This window comes from Stegostoma tigrinum, chromosome 1, assembly GCF_030684315.1.
Source record: "Stegostoma tigrinum isolate sSteTig4 chromosome 1, sSteTig4.hap1, whole genome shotgun sequence".
Classification (NCBI taxonomy): Eukaryota; Metazoa; Chordata; class Chondrichthyes; order Orectolobiformes; family Stegostomatidae; genus Stegostoma; species Stegostoma tigrinum.
In genome coordinates, this window is record NC_081354.1 from 125,201,817 (window position 1) to 125,224,948 (window position 23,132).

General features: G+C 42.6%; 2 protein-coding genes across 9 annotated transcripts in view; one reads left to right on the top strand and one right to left on the bottom strand.

Moving 5' to 3' along the window:
• Nucleotides 1-23,132, bottom strand: part of ddx4 (DEAD (Asp-Glu-Ala-Asp) box polypeptide 4) — a 91,374-nt gene that overhangs the window by 53,914 nt on the left and 14,328 nt on the right. For 2 of the 5 annotated variants that reach the window (XM_059648437.1, XM_059648430.1), the window contains exons 2-4: nucleotides 9,159-9,264; nucleotides 9,025-9,076; nucleotides 1,603-1,677 (exon numbers count right to left, since the gene is read on the bottom strand). In XM_059648437.1, coding sequence (XP_059504420.1) covers nucleotides 1,603-1,677; nucleotides 9,025-9,076; nucleotides 9,159-9,227 — 196 coding nt within the window. In that variant the 5' untranslated portion in view covers nucleotides 9,228-9,264. Of the gene's footprint in view, nucleotides 1-1,602; nucleotides 1,678-9,024; nucleotides 9,077-9,158; nucleotides 9,265-16,746; nucleotides 16,974-17,510; nucleotides 17,733-23,132 lie in introns of those variants that run through there. The other 3 variants (XM_059648419.1, XM_059648420.1, XM_059648438.1) reach the window with 3 other exon arrangements.
• Nucleotides 16,839-23,132, top strand: part of slc38a9 (solute carrier family 38 member 9) — an 82,867-nt gene continuing 76,573 nt past the window's right edge. For all 4 annotated transcript variants that reach the window (XR_009446142.1, XM_048524650.2, XM_059648462.1 and 1 more), the window contains exon 1: nucleotides 16,839-16,963. The gene's annotated coding sequence lies outside the window, so the exon portion shown is untranslated. The remainder of the gene's footprint in view (nucleotides 16,964-23,132) is intronic.

Below are 23,132 nucleotides of genomic sequence, written 5' to 3' on the forward strand. Positions count from 1 at the left end.
AACAATTCAAGTCAGAGGCTGCAGGAAAACAAGACATAGTTTGACTGCAGTGACAGAGTGAGAATATAATGCAAGCAGCTGCCTCGCCAATCATCTCTCCTATACAGCTGCTTCAGCACCTCCAATGACAAGAACTTCCCCTTCTTCTCTTGCTGACCCTTCCAGGGACAGAAGCCACATTTGGGGATGCAGTGAGGGCTGGGGGGGGGGGGGGGGGGGGAAGAGAAGAATCGGTCATGGGAGAAGCTACATCAAATATCCTGGAGAATTTCCCGTTTAATTGGAACATGCATCATCCTCAAAGACAAAGGCAAAGCCAAGAAGAGGGTGGTGGCAATAGGTCACTAGAAACAGATTCAAGAGTACACCCAGAGAAGCTGCCTGCACCAAGAACAGTCGCATTAGCCAGCAGATAGAAGGCCGACTGCCCTTTAATTCTGTGCACAAATAGTATCAGGTGAATACTGGAGAAAGGCAGAGATCAAACGAATCTGCACAGTCATTTGTGTTTCACAAAAACTGCTCATTCAGCTATTCATGTTTCAACGCATTATATAAAATTTATTTAGATAAATCTAATCACAGTTATTTTAGCGTAATAATATAAATTGTTACTTGTGTTTAGGTGAAGGAAGATTTTCCATGCTCCTCTGGTGTGATTTTCAATCAGTGTTAGACCCATCACATTTGCCAAAATTAAAACGGGCTGCTCTGTACTCTAAACTATTCAATGTCAAGCACTGACGTGGTTAGCACACTATTTTGATTAGTTGTTATTTAATCCCTCGGTTCAAGATGAAATTGTTATCGCCTCTTTCCATTTGGTATTGGTATTTTCTAGTCTCAATAAAGTCTGGAGGCAGGGAAAAAAAAATGCAGAAGGTAGTGTTACTTGACTGCTGAAAAAAGAACCCCAAAGTTGAAATTTTGATGCCTTCCTCCTAGTTTTTTGTCAAATATCTTCATGACATTTGCCGGTCATTCAAGGGTTTCAGTGTTATTCTCATACATCATGAGTGGTCTGCACTGATCTTTTTTAAAAAAAAATCACAATTACAACCTTTTCCTATTTCACTTACACAACTCCTCCAATTTCAACCAAATTTTAACATGCTATGCCATATTTCCCTAAAACAAATCTGAATGAATTCTTCAGTCAGCTTCTCAAGATCCACTGTCAAAATTCTGGAAAAATCAAAATGTACTACATTCTTCTAACCTGCCATGTCAGTTAAAAGTTAATCAACATGGAGTCCAGGAGGAAAGAAATACTATTTTTACATTCACAATATAGTCACCATGAATCTCCCCTGAATGTGCCAAATTAATTCTTTCCCCCCAATGACGATGGCAAACTGTCCACTGGAGAGACGAATAGCACTGGCATTAAAGAACGCACTAACAATAAAATTACTTTGCCACTAGATACTGGCAGTGCTTTATTGACCAGCATTAGGTTACAGCCAGGCTCTAAAGTCAAAACAAAACTAGTTTTCCTTACTAAAGTTCAGACTGTTAGAATAACCTCATTTATCAGACAAAAAACAAAATGCTGAGGCAGCAAAACTCCCAAATTCAGAAGATCCATAAGTGGAAACTCACCTTGCTGCTTCCCAAATCCACTTTTGCCAAATATATTTCTATCGCTCGTGTTAAAACCATTCCCATCTCCAGATCCTTGAATTAAAAACAAAAGCCATTAGTACTCCTTTCAGGAAAAGGAGAACAAAAAGTCAAAATTCACTCATGGCAAAATCAATTTCTGCAGGGAAACATGCAGAAAAAAAACTCAAAGGGAATAATTTTTCGTCACAACTCGACATTCACAAAAGGCAACACAGTTGGGCAGTGGAAAGAAATTCCGAACACTAACAGCACACTTGCGTTGCTTTCTCGAGTCTGCACATCATTCCCCTATTTCAAGTGAATAGACAGTTTGTTCTTAATGCTGCTGGACAAAACCAAGAAACAAATCCATCATGCCAAGAAGAGTAAGCACCTATCTTCCAAGTGATGTCCTTCCACATCATAGCCACAGCAGGGCTTTCACAAACTTGATCACCCTCTGAAACCCCTTTTGAAGAATTGAACGTTGGCATGACACTGCAGTGAAAACTGTGGGACCAAGCTGGGGAAAAAAACTGAGGGTAATCACTGGTGCATCAGAGCACCAACCAGAAAATGTAATCATGTGACTACAATCCATAATTTCGGTAGTCCTGTTCTAGCAATAAGGTACAGGACAGGAGACATCTGATATCAGCTACAAAATTAACCACTTTGTTACAAAGGAAACCAACAACTTCAAATATATTTGTAAAATTTAGCAGTGGAGCACAAATATAATGTTTTTTCTAACTCAGCATTCCCAAAAGACATCAGAATAAACACTGCAGCACAGACAGCCAAAAGGTAAGTGACAACTGGTACCCAGCCATCCCCACTGATTAACTCCATCTATCTCCTACCGCAACTTTGTCTTCCAAACTTACTCCTTCTGGCAGAAGTAGCACCCAAATTAAGTAAACATCAACAACTGCATTGATCCAAAGAGAACACGGCCAGAAGCTACTTCTGCTGTATGAGTACAGCAAGATAAGAATGGCCATTTTTGCCTTCCCAATGATTACAAATTCCCAGTTGCTGGGCTTTGGCACAATAAGAATATTTTTTGGAAGATTACAACCAATGCATCCAGTATCCTGCCAGCCACTTTTTTCAAAAATGCAAAGATGAAGGCCAGTAGGATTTCAGCCTTTAACCTCATCAGCATTCTAGTTCTATTTCACGTCCCTCCCTTTCTTTTTCATTCTTCTTCAGATGTATTTTGTGTTTTTCACCTCAAGGGCAGATGTGAAACACTTTTTGCAAAGTCACTGCCATTTTCTTATTTTACTATTTTTCCACTTTTTACCCCATCTATCAAGGGACTAATACTCACTTTAGTAGTTGCTGTTATATTATACTCAATCTAATTTTGACCCCTTTTGTTGGTTTGTAGAATGTTCACTAACTTTGGCCTAACTCCAGCCTTCACAGCAAGGTATGCTTCTTCTTTCAATTTAGCACCATTTATAACAGCCATGTGAACTGCAGCAAATTTTGGAAGTTTAACAGCATTTTAGTGAACCATAACTTATACTGAGCAGAAAACTTTCAATATTGGGTCTTATGTGTGGCTATCAGTAAATTCCAGTGTTTATGAAGCAAGAAGGCCACCTAGTGGCATACAATTTTCATTTGAATTGTAACCCATAAGAACATCTAGTCCCTGACTAAGAATCTGTCGTTAGTATTCTCCTCTTGGTAATCTACATGCTACCTCTTGACAAAAATAGCTTCCACCTGTAGGGAAAGAATATCCATCCCAAGCTCACCACTACCTCCAAACTGAGACTACTAATCCAATATCTGAAACACCAGGAAGATAAAAACTTCCTCCATTTCAATATTGCACAGACTGGAAAAGAACTTCAGTTTCTCCTTCAGACTCTGGTCCAAAGCCATCAATTCCATCCCTGTTCCTGAGGACTGACTGAATAGGCATTTACAACTTGGTTGTTGTTTTTGGTCAAAGGATGGATATTAGAGCTTATATCTAATCATTTTCTTTTACAGGGCATCATCAGATTCTGCTGTTGAAAATCCCTCTCAACGATTTAGTCAACTCTGAACTTGACTAGCCCAACACACACCTGGCCAGCCATCCACTTTTGACGATCCACTGATTCAAGCACATCCAACTCTGTCGTTTACATTCCAATTCACATTAAGCCCATTCACCTCTTGCCCTTGTATTCATAAAGCTACTTGGGCACTCTCAGGTAGATATTAAAGATACTTTCACTTGCTTTGTAAATCCATAAATGGTACCATTCTTCCTGACCTCTAATCTTCTCCAACTCCAAAACTTCAGGATATATGCACTCTGCTAATTCTGCTTCCTCAATTATCCTCTCCTTGAATTCCCCTCACAACTCTAGGCCTTGCTTTCAACTGCCTAGGCCCACAGCTCTACAATTTCCTGCATAAGTCTCACCTCAATGACTTTCAAGGAGGAAAATAAGGTTAGTTTCTTCATGTGGGTCAGTGTAATACTTTACTTAAGATGGTTTTTGTGAAGCATCTTTCCCCCCCAAAAAACAAATTTCATTGATGGAATGGGAGTATTGGCCAGGCCGGCATTTTTCCCCATCCATACTCGAGCTTGGATAGGTGGGGAGATGCTTTGTTAAACAGCTGTTTAACATTATTTGAAGTACTACATCCACAAAAATGTGACATCAAACCACACGATATGATTTTAGGACAGGATCAAAAAGTATACAGACAAAGTTGCATATTTTAAAAGGAGCATTTTAAAAGACGGTTAGAGGTTGAGGAAGGAAATTCCAGAACTTTGCACCTAAGCTTAATCAAAAGCCCGAGTATGAATGACGGCCAGTAAAATAAAAGATGCAACAGGACAAATTCGGACAGCAAAGTTGAGGATGCAGGTAGTAAGAAACAACACTAAGGTAGAATAGGAAAACGGGGCAACATTTAACTTTTACGCCTTCAGCCTTAAGGGAATTAAATAGTGTTCTCAAATGCTGATCTACAAATCTATATTGGAAATGCTGGTCCATAACAGCATTAAGCTTGAATGCATACAAACATCGCTTTTGGACTCTCCTTCAGAATCTGTAACAACTGTTTCTCACACCAGCATACACACCACACAACCATTCCTCCAAAATCAGTATCAACCAGCTGAGAAAAAGAGAGACTGGAAACAGTAAACGTCCTGAAATACTTAATCACTAAGTTGTTAAAGCAGCAATTTCTTCAAAAAAGTATACACTTCAAGAAGAGATATTGGGAACAGCAGATGCTGGAGAATCAGAAATAACAGTGTGGAGCTCGATGAACACAGCAGGCCAAGCAGCATCTTAGGAGCACAAAAGCTGACATTTCAGGCCTAAACCCTTCATCAGAAAAGGGGGAGAGGAAGAGGGTTATGAAATAAATAGGGAGAGAGGGGGAGGCGGATCGAAGATGGATACAGGAGAAGATAGGTAGAGAGGAGACAGACAAGTTAAAGGGGGGAGATGAAGTCTGTAGAGCTGAGTATAGGTGAGGAGGTAGGGAGGGGATAGGTCAGTCCAGGGAGGACAGACAAGGTCAAGAGGGTGGGATGAGGTTAGTAGGTTGGAAATGGAGGTGTGGTTTGAGGTGGGATGCAGTTGGGAGGGGGCGGATTTTGAAGCTTGTGAAATCCAGAGGTGAATCTCAAGCAGAGGCTTGGGACTGCTTTGCAGAACACCTACGCTTGGCTTCCAATAAACAACTGCACCTCCCAGTTGCGAACCATTTCAACTCCCCCTCCCATTCCTTCGACGACATGTCCATCCTGGGCCTCCTGCAGTGCCACAACAATGCCACCCGAAGGTTGCAGGAACGGCAATTCATATTCCGCTTGGGAACTCTTCAACCCAATGGTATCAACTGTGGATTTCACAAGCTTCACAGTCTCCCCTCCCCCCCACTGCATCCCAAAACCAGCGCAGCTCGTCCTTGCCTCCCTAACCTGTTATTCCTCTCACCTATCCCCTCCTCCCACCTCAAGCCGCACGTCCATTTCCTCCCTACCTTCTCCTCTATCCATCTTCAAACTGCCTCCCCCTCTCTCCCTATTTATTTCAGAACCCTTGCCCCATTCCCTTTTTCTAATGAAGGGTCGCAGCCTGAAACGTCCACTTTTGTGCTCCCAAGATGCTGCGTGGCCTGCTCTATACTTCAATAAGATATAGGTTTGATGAGAAACCATAACCTACTTGCATTAACATTTACAATATGCAATGATAGAATAGAAATGCATGTAGTTATGCTGTAGACCTAAAAACTCATTACATTGGAAGCCACCTTCTGGATTATAATGGGGTCTCCCCATTGAGGAGGCATCACACATTACATGACCCGCACAGCAGCGACAATACTGCGGCATGCACCGTTAGCACGCGGAACACACACACACACACACAACCCTTGGCCCTTATGTTAAAACGTGACAAGACAGTTTTTAAATAAATGAACTGATGCTGATTACTTGATAAGTGTTTCTTAAATGATCCATCCTAATAAGCATGCCAGTTAAAAATCAGAAAATAAAAGAAACTATCCTCCACATGGCTAATGTCAAAATTCAGTTCACGCAGAGATTTGTTTTTTGAACTATCATCTCAAGCATATCATCCTAAAGTAATGTCATTTGAGAGCTATTACCACAGTGATCTTGGATAACAAATCTAAGTACATTGTTCAACTGGTCAAGCCGCCCAATTTGCCTTCAGGAAAATGTTGACTCGTCATCTGCCTAGATAATCTTAATCATTTTTAGATGAAATGGCATCCAATGCTACTAACACAGCAGGAGTTAACACTAAATGCTTCTGGTCAAAACACCATCCCATGTTGTACATTCTGTCCAAGTCCTTCTCAGTTGTATCATCTTTATCACAGCCAAGCATGACATGCATAAGAAAGAACTGTGATCATTCGGATTTCAAGGTGATGAAAGAAAGTGAATAAAGATAAAAGTGAAGATGACCAATTACATCCAGCAACCCACTGGAAGAAAATCAAGAAACAACTAATACCTGATTGGGGACCTAGAATAGGTGGCAACCTGGGTGACCATTAAATGGTGGTTGCCAAGTATCCTGCTGTATATCTACAAAAAGGTCAATCCAAAAATTTATATACACATCATCGGAGCTCTTGACTGAACTGATGAAATGATATTCCTACATTGAAACACTACCTACTTTGCCTTCTGGTTTTTCAACCACAGCAGTAAATTTATTATGAAAAATCACACCTTAACACAAAAGAAACGCAAGATGCTGGGAAGATTTATCCCAATTTTCCAGCTCTTGTAGAGTATATCAGTGGTTCCAAATCTTTTAAGTATGAAAGCACACTTCAAATGAGACAAACAATGCCACAGCACTCACATTTCTTTCAAAAACAGGTGCCATACAGTTCAAGAAGATCTGGTTGATCAAACTGTAACCTGAACTCTACAATACATCCAAACTTAAACTTTCCCAACTGTCCCCTCCTTGAAATATACTCAAAGAACTCACTTCCACTAATCGCTAGAAGAATTTCAAAGACTCATGACCTTCAAAAGAAAAGAATATCTCATTATCGCCATCTTAACTGGGTGACTTCTTATTTTAAAACTGCACCTAGTACTATAGTCTCTCCCAAAAGGACATGATTTACAGCCTTGTACATAGATATTTCTCCTATAAAACGACAGTTGCTTTATTGCATGACCTCATGTGAGAGAAAATTGCACTACAGTAAATCGCCATGGAAAAATTGCTATACTATACAGTACAAAGTTCACATTATTCAAACAGTGTCCACTTTTCAATCCTGTCACAACCAATTTGCATTAACAAAACATGCATTATAGCAGAAATACTGGAATGTCACTTCAAGTTTTTAAAAATAGCTTTCCTTAAAAGTGATAAGGATTTCAGCCTTTCCCACCATCAAGTTCAACGGTGCCACTAACCTCAAGACAGAAACAAAAAAATACTTCAATCACTTGGAATGTATGTCCTCTAGACAGTGACCTCTTTGGTTAGAAGGCTGCACCCATCATTTTGATTAAAACTGTGCACAACATATTTGAGCGTTAGTTGGAAAGACAAAGATCAATTGCTGAATTAGATTCCAATTTGGTTGAAGATTTCAACAGTGGGGGAAGTTGAGACAGGCAATCTTTTTTAAATTCTGTAATAAGAAGATCTGGTTGATCAAACTGTAACCTGAACTCTACAATACATCCAAACTTAAACTTTCCCAACTGTCCCCTCCTTGAAATATATTCAAAGATCTCACTTCCACTAATCGCTAGAAGAATTTCAAAGACTCATGACCTTCAAAAGAAAAGAATACCTCATTATCGCCATCTTTACATTACATTTAGGACCGCATTTGTTGCCTGAGATTGAGGAATTTTGTTTTAAAATGCTGCAGTCCTCTTGGTTCAGCTTTTTTAAGGCTTGGTGAATTTCAGCAGTTTGCTAGAACCATTTTAGACGACAGTTAAGAGTAAGCCACATTGCTTTGTGTCTGGAATCTCATGAATGCCAGCCCAGACAAGGCTGGAAGATTTCCTTCCCTAAAGTTGATTTTTAGGAAAACGAGATAACATCAACCAACTGACAGGTTGAAGTCTGAGGTAAACAATTTTTAGCTGTCTTAGTACACTAATGAACTGGAATATAATTCAGAAACTGCAGGAATATGATGTCTGCCTAGGGTCGTTACAGGGTCAGAGTGTATCACTAAACAACACCTTAGGGAAATTAATTAATCAAGAACAATCAAGCAATGAGGTAATCCCAGGGTCCAACAGAAGCGTGAATCCACTCGTTAGTATACAGCATTGTATGTGGTAAACCAGCAGAAAAGCATTGGGACTAAAATGCAAGACAGTTATATTAGTGAAACAAGTCAGTCCAGATGAAAATAAATTCCCCATTGGTGCAGACAGTGCTTCTGGTCGGAGGAACAGCTACAAGACGACATAGCATACGAGCTCTGCGCAAACAGCTGCAAAGCCTTCCGGAACTATTCCAGCAAATGGTATCGGGAATTTTGAAGCTCAAGTGACAGACAGTAGACTTTTCAACAGAGCAATGGAAAACTGAACTGAGGAAGATAATAAGGATGGGTCAATGGATCAGAGATGTTAACTTGGCATTCTCTGCACAGATGCTGCCAGAACTGCCCAGCTTTTACTGCAATTTCTGCTGTCTAATTTACAGCATCCAGAGATTTTTCAGTTTTCACTTGTGTTTACAGCTCTATTGTGAAGGAAGACCTGAAACTAATACGCAAACTGACTTTTAATTAAGAAATAATTCACTTGCCTTTGTAAGCAAATTTCCTTGTGACATAAATGTTCTAAAAAGGAGACATTTTATAGCAGAGAAAACAAAAATATCAATAGAGATACTTCACCTTTCAAGTCAAATGACTGATTGCCATTGATGTCTTCATTCATTAGACCAGCCTATATTAGAAAAAGATACACACATCATTATTTGCTCAAAAGAAATCAGGATTTAGAAAGATCAAAACCTCAAAATACCTACCATATCATTGAAAGATGGAATAATGGCAACTGGTTCTGTTCCCAATTCTGCATCCCAGTCTTCTGTCATATTGAGACAGCTTACTTATCCACACCACAAATATAGTCTAAAAAAAATTCAAAGTAGACAATTATTCTTTGAAAAAAAATCACAAGACATAATAGCTCAGAAGGCTATTAGAAACTGTGATTCTTCATCTCGAGACAGCTAATTCACTGTCAGGACCCGGGACCCGCTGATTATTTTCAAGTAGCCACCTTAAATAACAGCCTCTTTAATGGCCAAATGCACCAAGTCAGAGGTCACACAATATCAGGTTATAGTCCAGCGGGTTTAAAGGCACAAGCTTTTACAGTGCTGCTCCTCCATCAGTTCATTCACCTCTCTGTGATTTCAGTAACAATCCCGATTTTGTGCTAATTTATTTCTACATTACCTTCAAATTATAAACCACATTCAGGTCACACACTTAATGCATATTAAACTTGATACAATTTGCAAATTTCTCCAAATTTCCTAGCTACAATCAGGACTGAAAGAGGGCCACTGAGCCTGAAACACTGACTCTGCTTTCTGTTCACAGATGTTGCATGATCAGTTTCTCCAGCTATTTCTGTTTTAGTTTCAATTTCACAGTCACATTATCCTTCATTTTCAGATCTTTGTCCACTCATTAACATATCTACATCCCTTGGCAGGCTTCTTACATATTGTTCACAACTCCAAATCCAGTCTACTTATCAAGTCCTTGCAGCCAGGAAGTAAATTAATGAGAATGCTGGTTAAGATCAATATAGTGTACCATGCAAGCAAGCAAATGCAAAGGGAGAGAACTACAGTAATGTAAGAGAAGTTTTAGACTTAAATTTATTCTTTCTATTTGTCTAAGTCATTTTAGCACTGATCAATCAAGTGGAATAGGTGGTCTATCGTATTGACCCAACCATTGTTCTTCACTCGTGCAGGAAGTGCTTTCGTATGCAGAAACTGGAGCTCCAGTAATAGCTGGAAACACTGTGCATGTCCATGAGGCTCAGAAATATGCACAGCACAATCCTCACCACCCCCCCCCCCCCCCCCCCCCCCGCGGGGGGGTGGGTGGGAGGAGGATGGGGAGGGGGAGGAGGAGGAAGAAGGAGAAATGTGGTCACACTGTGGTCTAGGAAGGAAAGGAATGCATGATTGCCAGGCAGTACAAGAGAAACAGGCAAGTTGTGCACAAATTTTCTGGAAGGAGGGTCTAGGCCCGAAACATCAGCCTTCCTGCTCCTCTGACGCTGCTTGGCCTGCTGTGTTCATCCAGCTCTACACCTGGTTATCTCAGTGCACAAATTCCCTGGAGTCCTGCTCAAATTGCTTTTTCTTTGTGGAGGCTGACAAGGGTGAATATTTCTTCCCCCATTTATGGAACGTGGTCGCTGGACAGCTCTTACACCCTAGTCCTGTAGGCCTTCGGAGGGTGGTGGTGAGCTACCTTCACGAACCCCTGCAGTCCAGGTACTCTAGGTAGATCTGCAACGCCATCAGGGTGGGAATTTCAAGGTTTGGTTGTAACGACCTTGTACGAATGGCTGTATGCTTCCTAGTCAGGATATTGAGTGCATTGGAGGGGCACATGAATGTTGTGGTGTTGGCTATGTATATGCTACTCATGTCCTTCTAGATGCTCGTGGTCATGGATTTGAAAAGTGCTGTCCGAGGTTCTTTAGCAAATTTCTGCAATGTGTCTTGTAAACGTTACACACTACTGTTATGACTGAGCATCTCTGGTAGAGGGAGTGGATGCACTGCTAATCAAGTGGGATGATACTGAACTACAGTGTTGTTGGAGCTACCCTCATCCAGGCAAGTGGCAGTATTCCATGCCACTGCTGACTTCTGCCTTTTAGAGATGGTGGGCAGGCTTTGGGGAGTCAGGAGGCAAAATACTTATTGCAGAATTGTTAGCCTCTGTCCTACTCTTGTGTCCAGTTTATGGTTAATGGCAACCAAAGATGTTGATAGTGGAGAGACTCAGTGATGATGACACCACTGAATACCATCAAGGGCTGGTTGGTGGATCAGCTCTTAGAGATAATCACTGCCTGGCATGAGTGTGGTGCGAATGCCATCTGCTACATTTTTGCCCATGCCTGTATATTGTCCAGAACTTACCACATTTAAACAAATGATGCCGACTATTGTGCAAATCACTGACGAACATTCCCACTTCCACCTTATGATGGAGATAAGGTCATTGAAGAAGCAGCTGGAGATGGTTGGGCCTAGGTAAATGCCCTGAGGAGCACCTGCAGAGATTGCCTAGAGCTGAGGACTGACCTCCAACAATCACCTCTTAAGATGTCAGGTGCGACTCCAGACGGTTTTCCCCAGATTCCCAGTGATTACAGTTTTGATGCCATACTTGGCCAAGTGAAACCTTGATGTCAAGGGCCAGCACTGTTACCTCTGAAGGTCAGCTCCTTTGTCCGTGTTTTAACCAAGAATGGAATGAGATCAGGAAAATGAGCAGACCAAGTGGAACCCAAATTAGGTGCAATGAAGAAGTGTCACAGCGCTGTTGAAGGCATCTTCTGTCACCTTAGCGATGAGACAGTTAATTGGCCCGGTTGGATTTGTCCTACTATTTGTGCAGCAATTTTCCACATTGTCAAATACCAGTATTGTAGCTGTGCTGAAACAGCTTGGCTGGGGGTGACTTAAAAATTCTGGACCACAAGCCTTCAGTACTATTACTGGAATACTGTCAGGGCCCGCTGCCTTTGTACTATCCAGTACTTTCAACTATTTTTGATATCATATTGGGCAAACTGAATTGACTAAAGACATATCTGTGACACTGGGGGCTACTGGAAGAAGCCTAGATGGATCATCCACTCAGCACTTCAGCCTTTTCTTTTGCATTAATATGATAGGTTCTTCCAGCATTCAGGATGGCAATATTTGCAGCACCACCTCCTCTAGTCAGTTGTTTATCTATCATCACTGGATACATTTTGCCCCACCCACAGAACAGATCCACAAATTGGAAGGTTTACACAAGGAAGTTGTTGTGGGATTTCATAACATATGATTCTGGACCCCACACTGCATCAAGTCGAACAAACATGGACGAGGAAAACCTCTGCTAGTTTACACAAAACCCTTGCCCCCCCCCCCCCACTCTAATCAGTTGTCCATGTTAAAAACCAATACAAGAATCCATTGAGGGTGTCAAGGATACAACAAATGCTCTGGATGAGGATCTTCAAAGTCCAAGGTAGTCAACTAATTCCAAAGCCAGTGGATCAGTACCAGCCATCCCAGCAGTGAAATGTAATGGACAACTAAATTTCAGAATGCTACAAACATGATTACCCTAAACAATGGAAGAGCCAGATCAGAGCACAAAAGGCAAGGCTAATGAATTTGCATGAACACAGCAGGCCAAGCAGCATTGTGGTCCTGAGATGCTGCTTGGCCTGCTGTGTTCATCCAGCTTCACACTTTGTTATCTTGGATCCTCCAGCATCTGCATTGTCACTAATGGATTTGCATCCCTCTTCAGCTAGAAATAGTGAGTGGACAATCCAACTTGGACTCTTTGTGGGGTTCCCAGCATGACAGATGCCACTTTGATTCACTCCACATGATATCAAGATGCTGAAAGCACCAAATGCAAGAAACATCTACCAGTAGCAAATATCAACCCAGCAACATGAGAGATGAATTGTGTTCTAGAATTAGGTGCATTGCGGGGCAAGCTGTTCCAATACAGATACAATGTACCAGATAGAAGACACAGAAAATTGCCCAGGTTATGTCTTGCTCAAAAAAAAAATCCGAAATCAAATCCAGCTAATTACTTTTGAAAGTGACAGGGCTGTCAATGCTACTGTCAAGACAATCTTGATTAGCAATACTTACTCAATGATGATGTTCCATTCAGCTCCTGACTTTACTACAGCCTTGGTTCAGTCAATAGGTGCTGGAGTAGGCCATTCGGCCCTTCAAGCCAGCACCATCATTCATTATGATCACGGCTGTTCAACCACAATCAGTATCCTGTTCCTGCCTTATCCCTATAACCCTTGATTCCACTATCTTTAAGAACTCTATCCATCTCTTGCTTGAAAGTATCCAGAGAGTTGGCCTCCACTGCCTTCTGGGGCAGAGCATTCCATATATCCACCACTCTCTGGGAGAAAAAGTTTTTCCTCAACTCTGTTCTAAATGGCGTACCCCTTATTTTTAAACTGTGTCCTCTGGTTCTGGATGCACCCATCAGCGGAAACATGCTTCCTGTCTCCAGAGTGTCCAATCCCTTAATAATCTTATACGCCTCAATCAGATCCCCTCTCACCCTTCTAAACACGCCCAGTCGCTCCAATCTTTCAACATATGATAGTCCCACCATTCTGGGAATTGACCTCGTGAACCTATGCCCCACTCCCTCAATAGCAAGAATGTCCTTCCTCAAATTTGGAGGCCAAAACTGCATACAATACTCCAGGTGCAGTCTCACCAGGGCCCTGTATAGCTGCAGAAGGACCTCTTTGCACCTATACTCAATCCCTCTTGTTATGAAGGCCAGCATGCTATTAGCTTTCTTCACTGCCTGCTGTACCTGCATGCTTGCTTTCACTGACTGATGTACAAGAACACCTAGATCATGTTGTACTTCCCCTTTACCTAACTTGACTCCATTTAGATGGTAATCCACCTTCCTGTTCTTCCCACCAAAAAGTGTATAACCACACATTTATCCACATTAAACTGCATCTGCCATGCATCCATCCACTCACCTAGCCTGTCCAAGTCACCCTGTATTCTCATAACATCCTCCTCACATTTCACACTGCCACCCAACTTTGTGTCATCAGCAAATTTGCTAATATTACTTTTAATGCCTTCATCTATATCATTAATATATATCGTAAACAGCTGCGGTCCCAGCACCGAACCTTGTGGTCCCCCACTGGTCACTGCCTGTCATTCCGAAAGGGACCCGTTTATCACTACTCTTTGCTTCCTGTCAGCCAGCCAATTTTCAATCCAACTCAGTATTTTGCCCCCAATACCATGTGCCCTAATTTTGTTCACCAGTCTCCTATGCGGGGCTTTATCAAAGGCATTCTGAAAGTCCAGGTACACTACATCCACTGGTTCTCCCTTATCCCTCCTCAAAAAATTCCAGAAGATTAGTCAAGCACGATTTCCCCACGGACAAAAGAGCTGAATTCCAGAGGTAATGGGATAGTGACTGTCCTTGACATCAAGGCCACATTTAACAGAGTAGCATCAAGGAACCCTAACAACCCCAGAGTCAAAGGAATTATAGGGACAACGACTCCTCTGGTTCAAGTCAAATTTGACACAAAAGATAGTTGTGATTATCGGAACTCAGTCATCTGAGCTCCAGGCCATCTCAGGAGTTCCTCAGTGAAGTGTCCTAGGTCCAACCAGCTACAGTTACTGTAGATTCCTTCCCTCTATCTTAAAATCAGGAGGTGGAAATGTTCTGTGACGTTTGCACAATGGTGAGCAATTCATGTGGCGACTCAAGCACTAAAACAGTTCATGTTCATAAGCAAGACCTCGACAATATCCAGGCTTGAGTTGACAAATGGCAGTCACGCCAGACAACTGTCAGGCAATGACTAGTTCTAAGAAGAGTAAGAGAATCTAACTATTGTCCCTTGACATTCAACAGCGTCATCGCTACAATCTCCCATTATAATCAGTTTGGGTTATTCCTGTTTCTGTAATGCCTGTCCATCATCTGTAAGGGGCAAGTCAGAAGTGTAATGGAAAATGCTGCACAAGTGGGCAAGTGTAGCTCAAACAATACCAAAAGGACCCTGACACTATCCAAGACAAGGATCCCTTAACTGGCACCACATCCACCATCATTATTCACTCCCTTCACCAGTGATAACTATGGCAAGCAGTGTACAACCATATGGCACTACAAAAATTCATAAACAATCCTACATAGCACCTTCAGAACGCTCAAGCACAAAAGGGAGAAGTGTAACAGAAACGGGGAAACACCATATCTGCATGATCCCTTGAAGGCACTTACCATGCTGACTTGAAAATAAACCACTGTTCCTCTTGTCGCTGCTGAAATTATATATGGGCACCAAGTTGTAGCTGGCCCAGCTGCAATGCCCACAGTCCCATGAAAAGAAACTGCTTATCTATAATTAATGCATGCCTTTATAAGTTAACTAAACCTCCCAAAATTGATTTCAATGATTTATTCACCAGCTCGCCTGCATGTATTCAACCTGTCCCTTGCTTCCCTTTTGTTTTAAGAAAAACTGCACTGAAAAATCCTTCAATGTTACAGCAGCACACCTGCAACCAGCAAACACTGGAAACTAATGCTCAGACCTGGTGTTTTTCCCACAACTGACGATTTCTTCTAACAGCATGAAGAGCATTTAGTTTGCTCTCGATGATTTATCCACTTTCACATGTGCTAATTTCATTAATAAATCCTCTTTTCCCCATGTTGATCACATCCATCATTTCACACCTTAACTAAATTATCATCATCCCTTCTTTTCAAGATGGATGGAAAGCATTCGTTAAGATTCACCTTTCTGGCCTTTCATCAGCCCTACTCTTATCTCAATTATCCTCTCACAATGTACTAAGTGGACAGATTTGGATTTACAGAGATAATAGGAACTGCAGATGCTGGAGAATCCAAGATAACAAGGTGTGGAGCTGGATGAACACAGCAGGCCAAGCAGCATCTTCAGAGCAAGAAAGCTGACGTTTCAGGCCTAGTCCCTTCATCAGAAAACGATTTGGGTTTACCACTATTTTGATTTTCTTAACTGAAATTCTTGCATCTCGAAAACACCCGAGTCCTTTCCTATCACAGCAGTGCATTCAGATATCTGTATCCACAGTTCACCAGTTTCATTAACCACACTCTTTATGTTCACATATGGGCACTAAATGTGAAAATTCCATGTCACTATCTGTTCGGATTCTTCTTGCCTCACTTGCTCTATATGGTTCCTTTTTAGTCCTCTTGCGGTTTGTAAGGACTTTCTTCAACAGCCCCACAAGGACTCTTAGCTCCCAGGCCTGTTCAGATGCAACCTACCAAACCCGAAAAGGTCACATCATCTCCAAAGTAGGTTCCAATATCACAAGAATTTAAAGGCCTCCTTCTGCAGCATTTTCTCACCATATCCCACGTATCCTACCCATTTCTACTCCCCGATTACCACGATGGTGATGCCCACAAGAAACCTGGTTTGGTTTTAGGTGCCAAGTAGATCCACATCCCCACCCTTCACCCACTAAGAGCAAAAGAAAAGAGGAGCACTTCATTATTTCACACGTTGGTCATTCGCGGGGTGCCAAACAGAGCAGGCTTTAGGGAAGGCCTCTATAAACTCTACCACGCCGCTGGCCCACCACGAGGATCTGCGCCGGCCATGAACTGACACGTCGCTCCCGTCCACGAGTGGAATGGGGCCGGCCCTTCGTGAGCCTGATGGGTGTGACGGTCAGGCCAGGTGGGCTATCAGGTTCCCCAGGCGGTTGGGCATGTTCCACCTGAAAGTGAACCACGCTCACTTACTGGACCCTCGCCTCCGTTTGGCGCGGTTGGCACACTCACGTGGGGCCAACCACCCCCTAAACGACAGCCTACAATGTCACGTGATCACAGGTGCAGCGGCCTGAAGCACAGCTACGTGGCCATTGTGACGCAGGACGTAATGGAACCCGGGCCCGCGGTAGCGGCCACGAGACCCTCACCAAACGGAACCGCATCTTGCGGGAGATCACTAGAAGCGGTACGCAGAAAAAAACTTCCTACTTCCTCTTTCTATTACTTTTTCTTAAACCCCCAAAAAAACTTACGGGGGAAATTTGACAGGGCAAAACAAAACGATGGATGCGCCAACTATTCTGACGTAATTAAAAAGTAATGTTCGTTTCGTAATACTTAATTCGATGTTAATAATGCTCCACAACTTCATGCAAAGTGGTTTAAAATAGTTGTACTTACTTTAATATGTGAGTCCTAGAGAGTGTGTGTGTATGTGCGCTTGTAAGTCAAAGCACTAACGCAATAAAGTATGAAAGCAAAAATGCCCAAAACATGAAGTTTAAACTATCTAATTATCTTATGCCTTATGCAAATATTTCAGGCGAGACAAAACAACGTAGATAACAATCCCAAACGGCAACGTCAGATCAGTCATCAAAATACTAGCATAAGTGAAAAACTCTCCAAGATAGGCAGGATCAAGTATTTCGCTGAAAAGAACAAATAAACGATCATGCTTCCAGCAAAATCCCAATATTGTACGCATCAAAACAATCTGGTCTACAACTTACCTTCCCGTACAGCACAGTTTGAAATCACTCACAAATTTCCCCCTCTATAAACTGCCAATAAATACGAGCACCGCTTGGATGTTCTCACCTTTAAGTACAGGCTGAAAACAAACCGCACATTTCCGGTGGGTCCTAAACACTCCAGGCTTGTGAGGGAAAGCATGCGTTCCTGATCTAAATATTTACTTAAGAGGAACAGTCCCTTTTGAATAGAGTAATCGTCCTTTCTTGACATTATGCAAACACCATCGTTAACACTAGGTGGCACAGCAATAGTATTACAACATCGTATCAATAGTATTACAACATCGAACCATTACACTCAAAATTACAACATTTTTTGACAAAATATTGCATAAAATATGGAAAAGATGGAAATTAAAAAAACGAGCATTTCCACTGTCAGCACACCAACTTGAGCATGTTTTTGCTATATATTTATACAACATATACAAAATAATTGTTGAACGAAGATTTTATATTGGATTACAGTGGATTAGTGGTTAGCACTACCACCTCACAGCGCCAGAGAATTGCCTTCCATTCCATTCTGGGGTGACTGTAGAGTTTGTACGTTCAGTGTAAATCTATGGGTCCTTCATTATGCCCTTACACATTGGAAGGGTAAACTTCTGTAATGGTTTCATCCCAATGTCAATAACTCTTAGATGCTTGGGCTTGCAAATGGTCCAGCGCAAATTATTGTGCATGAATCACACACCATCAACCCCATACCATGTCCAGTAGCACTGCTGCCCTTTCTGATAAAATGGTTAAAGAATTACTAGAAAAAATCGTAACATAGATATTTGCAGATTTTACACCTTAATTGTATTTTCTATAGTTTTGTTTAACTTCAATACAAAGGCCTTCAGAAATTGCTCACACAGTAGCTTTTTACACATGTTTCAATATCTTATTTTGAGTCTGTCCTACTTGTGCCCAAACATGTGGAAACAGTTCTGCAGCATCTCTCTTTTGTATACCACATTCTCAAAAACTGTCAGTTGATAAATGAGAACTAAGATAGTGGTGAACTTTCAAGTATACTTACTCCGATCCATAACATTTGATTGCCTCCTTTTATGTCTTCCATTCCTCTAAATTTCTTCAATCCTCCTGGTTTGACAACTGTCATTTGACTATTTCCTTGGATAATCCTGCCGTTTCCCTAATTCCAACACTATTGTGATCCCTAGGGCGGCATGGTGGCTCAGTGGTTAGCCGGGTCTCAGGTTCGATTCCAGCCTCAGGCGACTGTCTGTGTGGAGTTTGCACATTCTCCCTGTGTCTGCGTGGGTTTCCTCCGGGTGCTCCGGTTTCCTCCCACAGTCCAAAGATGTGCAGGCTAGGTGGATCAGCCATGCTAAGTTGCCCGTAGTGTTCAGGGGTGTGTGGGTTACAGGGGGATGGGTCTGGGTGGGATGCCTCAAGGGGCAGTGTGGACTTGTTGGGCCGAAGGGCCTGTTTCCACACTGTAGGGAATCTAACCTAATCTACCCCAGATCGTCCTTACGATCTTCCTCATTAAGTATTACTCTAAATTCTCCCTGTCTAACATACCACTGTACCCCCCACCCTGTGCCCCTTCTCTGAATATTCCGCTTCCACTCTATTATACCCTTGTCTCTATGATGTATATTATGATTGTTCTGCACCCATGTCTGCTCTATCCATTACCCAGGATCCTTCCATTTCTTCTAACATCATTCACTTTAATTTCCATTCCTTACAAATCCTTTCTATGCAGCCTGTCAGTCCAATTTTTCTGTTAACCTTTTTTTAAATTAATCCCTGAATGAAACTGTTCCCCGTTTTAAATTAAACCTGGCTTGGCTGACCTTGTCAAGTTTGCTGTGATCAGCCAATGTGGCTATCTTGCTCAAGCAGATTAGTGGGCCCATTCAACCTTCATCCCTAATACTGTTAACTGACTAAGGACAAAATGGCAGACTGCAAATAAATGAGAATTCTTATGAACATGACGCCGAGTGACCAACAACTTAAACAACTAGGCCCAACATACAACTGGCTGATAGTTTCTGCAAGCAAGACCTAATGGAGTGCAAAGAGGCTAAGGTTACCACAGGTGAAAAGAAAACAAGGACCCACCCAGATCTGTCTCGAATATTGAACAGGAGTGTTTGAAGTACTCAGCCAGAACAAAAGGAACAGACATTGTTTATGTAGTCCCCAATCCCACCAGACACATTGGCACCAATGAAGTCATCATATCTTGTAAAGTGGATGGATCCATTTCGGAAGACCTGGCCTAATCTCATTGGACACTGTGACCCCTCCCCTGCAGCCCAATAACCAAAGTCAGCGAACATTCCAGAAAAGCTCAGAGAGGAGGTATAGGAAAGGACACCTGGCTGCCATTCCCTCAGCGAGGACTCAGTGAGTGAAGACACCTTGTGAGACCCCCCTCTATACTAAATGCCTTGGGCGGCACAGTGGCTCAGTGGTTAGCACTGCAGCTTCACAGCACCAGGGACCCAGGTTTGATTCTAGCCTTGGGTGACAGTCTGTGTGGAGTTTGCACATTCTCCCCGTGTCTGCGTGGGTTTCCTCCCACAGTCCAAAGATGTGCAGGCTAGGTGGATTGGCCGTGCTAAATTGCCCAGTGTTCAGGGGTGTGTGGATTATTGGGGGATGGGTCTGGGTGGGATGCTCCAAGGGGCGGTGTGGACTTGTTGGGCCAAAGGGCCTGTTTCCACACTGTAGGGAATCTAATCTATCCAGCCTATTTTTTAATAACTTATACCCTCTATTCCTGTCAACATTCTGGTAGATCTTTTCTGAGCCCTGTCCAATCTAATGATATCCTTCTTATAGCAGGGCAATCAGAGCTGCACACAGTACTCTAGAACAGGCCTCATTAACATGACATCCCAACTCCGATACTCCTTTATGGAAGGGAGGCAATGGCCTAGTGGTATTAGCACTGGGCTGTTAATCCAAAAACCCAGCTAAAGCTCTGGGGACACAGGTTTGAATCCCACCACAGAAGATGGTGGAATTTGAAGTCAATAAAGAATCTAACAATGACTGGGAATCCATTGCCGATTGTCAGGAAAAACCAGTGCCATCTTTACCTGGTCTGGCCTACATGTGACTCCAATGTGATTGATTCTTAACCACCCCCTGCACAATTAGGGATGCACAATAAATGCTGGTCTAGCTAGCAACACCCTCATCCCATGAATAAATAATTTTTAAAAAACTCAAAAGGTCTGAACAATAAAGGCAAGCGTGCTGAAGCCTTCATAGTTCTGAGGAAGAGTCACCAGACCCGAAACATTAACTCTGATTTCTCTCCACTGATGTTGCCAGACCTGCTGAGCAAATTGGGGAGCAATTTCTGTTTTTGTTTCTTAACCACCCTGTCTACCTGTGATGAAAATTCCAAAGCATTGCATACCTGAACCCCTAGGTCTCTCTGTTCTACATAACTGGGCCCTACATTAATACTGTTAAGGCCTGCTCTTGTTTGTTTTACCAAAATTCAATACTCGCATTTATCTAAATTAAACTACATCCACCACTCCTCAGCCCAATTGAACAAGATCTCTTTGTCATCTTAGACAACCTTCTCCACAATACAACCAATTTTGGTATTATCTGCAAACTTACTAACCATGCTTACTAAAGCCTCATTGAAATCATTTATACAAGACAGGTTTTCAACCAGGATGTTTCAGGTGTCAGCAACAATCTGACACAAAATTGGAAACCTCCTACTGCACAGTCACGTGTAGGAAGCCAATCCACTGGCTGTATACCCTGTCTATGTTTATTTTTATAACTGACAGGGGATCCCACCAGTGCTCATCATCACATAATGTTGCATGCCAATACTGTCAACAACTTATGGGTAGATTCGCTAAAACCAATCCTTCTTGGTGGCATAACAAGGTGTAGAGCTGGATGAACGCCACATGCCAAGCAGCATCAGAGGAGCAGGAAGGCTGACGTTTCAGGCCTAGATCTTTCTGAAGAAGGGTCTAGGCCTGAAACGTCAGCCTTCCTGCTCCTCTGATGCTGCTTGGCCTGCTGTGTTCATCTAGCTCTACACCTTGTTTCTCAGGTTCTCCATCATCTGCAGTTCCTACTATCCCTTCTCGGTGGCATTAGTCAAGCTATCGATACTACATGGGAAAGATGCTCACATGATACCACAGGCAGAAGATAAGTGCTGGTTTAGGTGAACAGTAAGTGTTTTTAAAGCAAATTACTGCAAATGCTGGAATCTGTACTAAAAACAAAAGAATGCTGGAAATCACAGCAGGTCAGGCAGCATCCAAGGAGAGAGCAAGCCAACATTTCGAGGTGAGATGACTTCATCGGAGCTACTGAGAAGTGTTAATGGGACAGCATTTATGCAACAGTGGAGTGTAGAGTGCTGGGGGAGAAAGGCTGTTGATAGTGCAGATTAAGTGATTGGAATGCAAGAATGGCAGACCAATGGTGTGTCTAACTGCCACAATGAGATGAACAGTGGTGGTGGCGGGGTGTGGGAGGTCATTGTGACAGAGAATGTAACAAGCAAAGCCAAAAGAAAGGGAATGAATAGGAGTAGGTTCACATTCTGAAGTTGTTAAACTCAATCTCAACATTAAGTCCCAGATAACAGGAACTGCCGATGCTGGAGTCTGAGATAACAAGGTGTGGAGCTGGACGAACACAGCAGGCCAGATCCTTCTGAAGGGTCCTGACCCGAAACGTCAGCTTTTCTGCTCCTCTGATGCTGCCTGGCCTGCTATGTTCGTCCAGCTCCACGCTGTGTTTTCTCAGTATTAAGTCTGCAAGGTGCCCAGTCTGAAGATGAGATGTTGTTCCTCCAGGTTGCACTATGATTCACTGGAGCGTTGCAGCATGCCAAGTACAAGTAAGTGGGGTTGCAAGCAGGATGCTGTGTTAAAATGACCAGCTACGGGAAGGTTGGGGTCATGCTTGAGCACGGACCGGAGGTATTCTACAAAGCAGTCACCCAGTCTGCATTTGATTTCTCCAAGGTAGAGTATGCCAAATTGGGTGGAACAAATGCAACAGACCAGATAGGAGGAGGTACATGTGAAATGCTGCTTCACCTGGAAAGATTGTTTCGGCCCTTGAATGGTGAGCTGGGAGGAGGTGAAGGGGCAGGTGTTGTACCTTCTGTGGTGCCATGGGAAGGGGGTGATTTTGGTGGTCGCGGATGCTCAGTGACACCCAGTTTGAGTTCCACCAACACCACTCAGCTCTTGGCCTCATTACAATCTTGGTTCAAACGTGGACAAAACAGCCAATTCCAGAAATGAGGTAAGAGTGACAGCCCTTGACATCATGACTGGCATCAAGGAGCCCTAGCAAAATTGGAGTCACTGGGTATCAGGGGAAAACTCTGTTAGTTGGAATCATACCTGGCACAAAGTAAGATGGTTTTTTTTGTTGGAGGTCAGTCATCTCAGCTCTAGGAGATCTCTGCAGGTGTTCCTCAGGGATGTATCCTTGGCCCAACGATCTTCAGCTGCTTCACCTTCCCTCCATAGAAGGTCCAAAGTGGGTATGTTCATCGATGATTGCGCAATGTTCGGCATCATTCATGACTCCTCAGATACGAAGCAGCCCAAGTTCAAA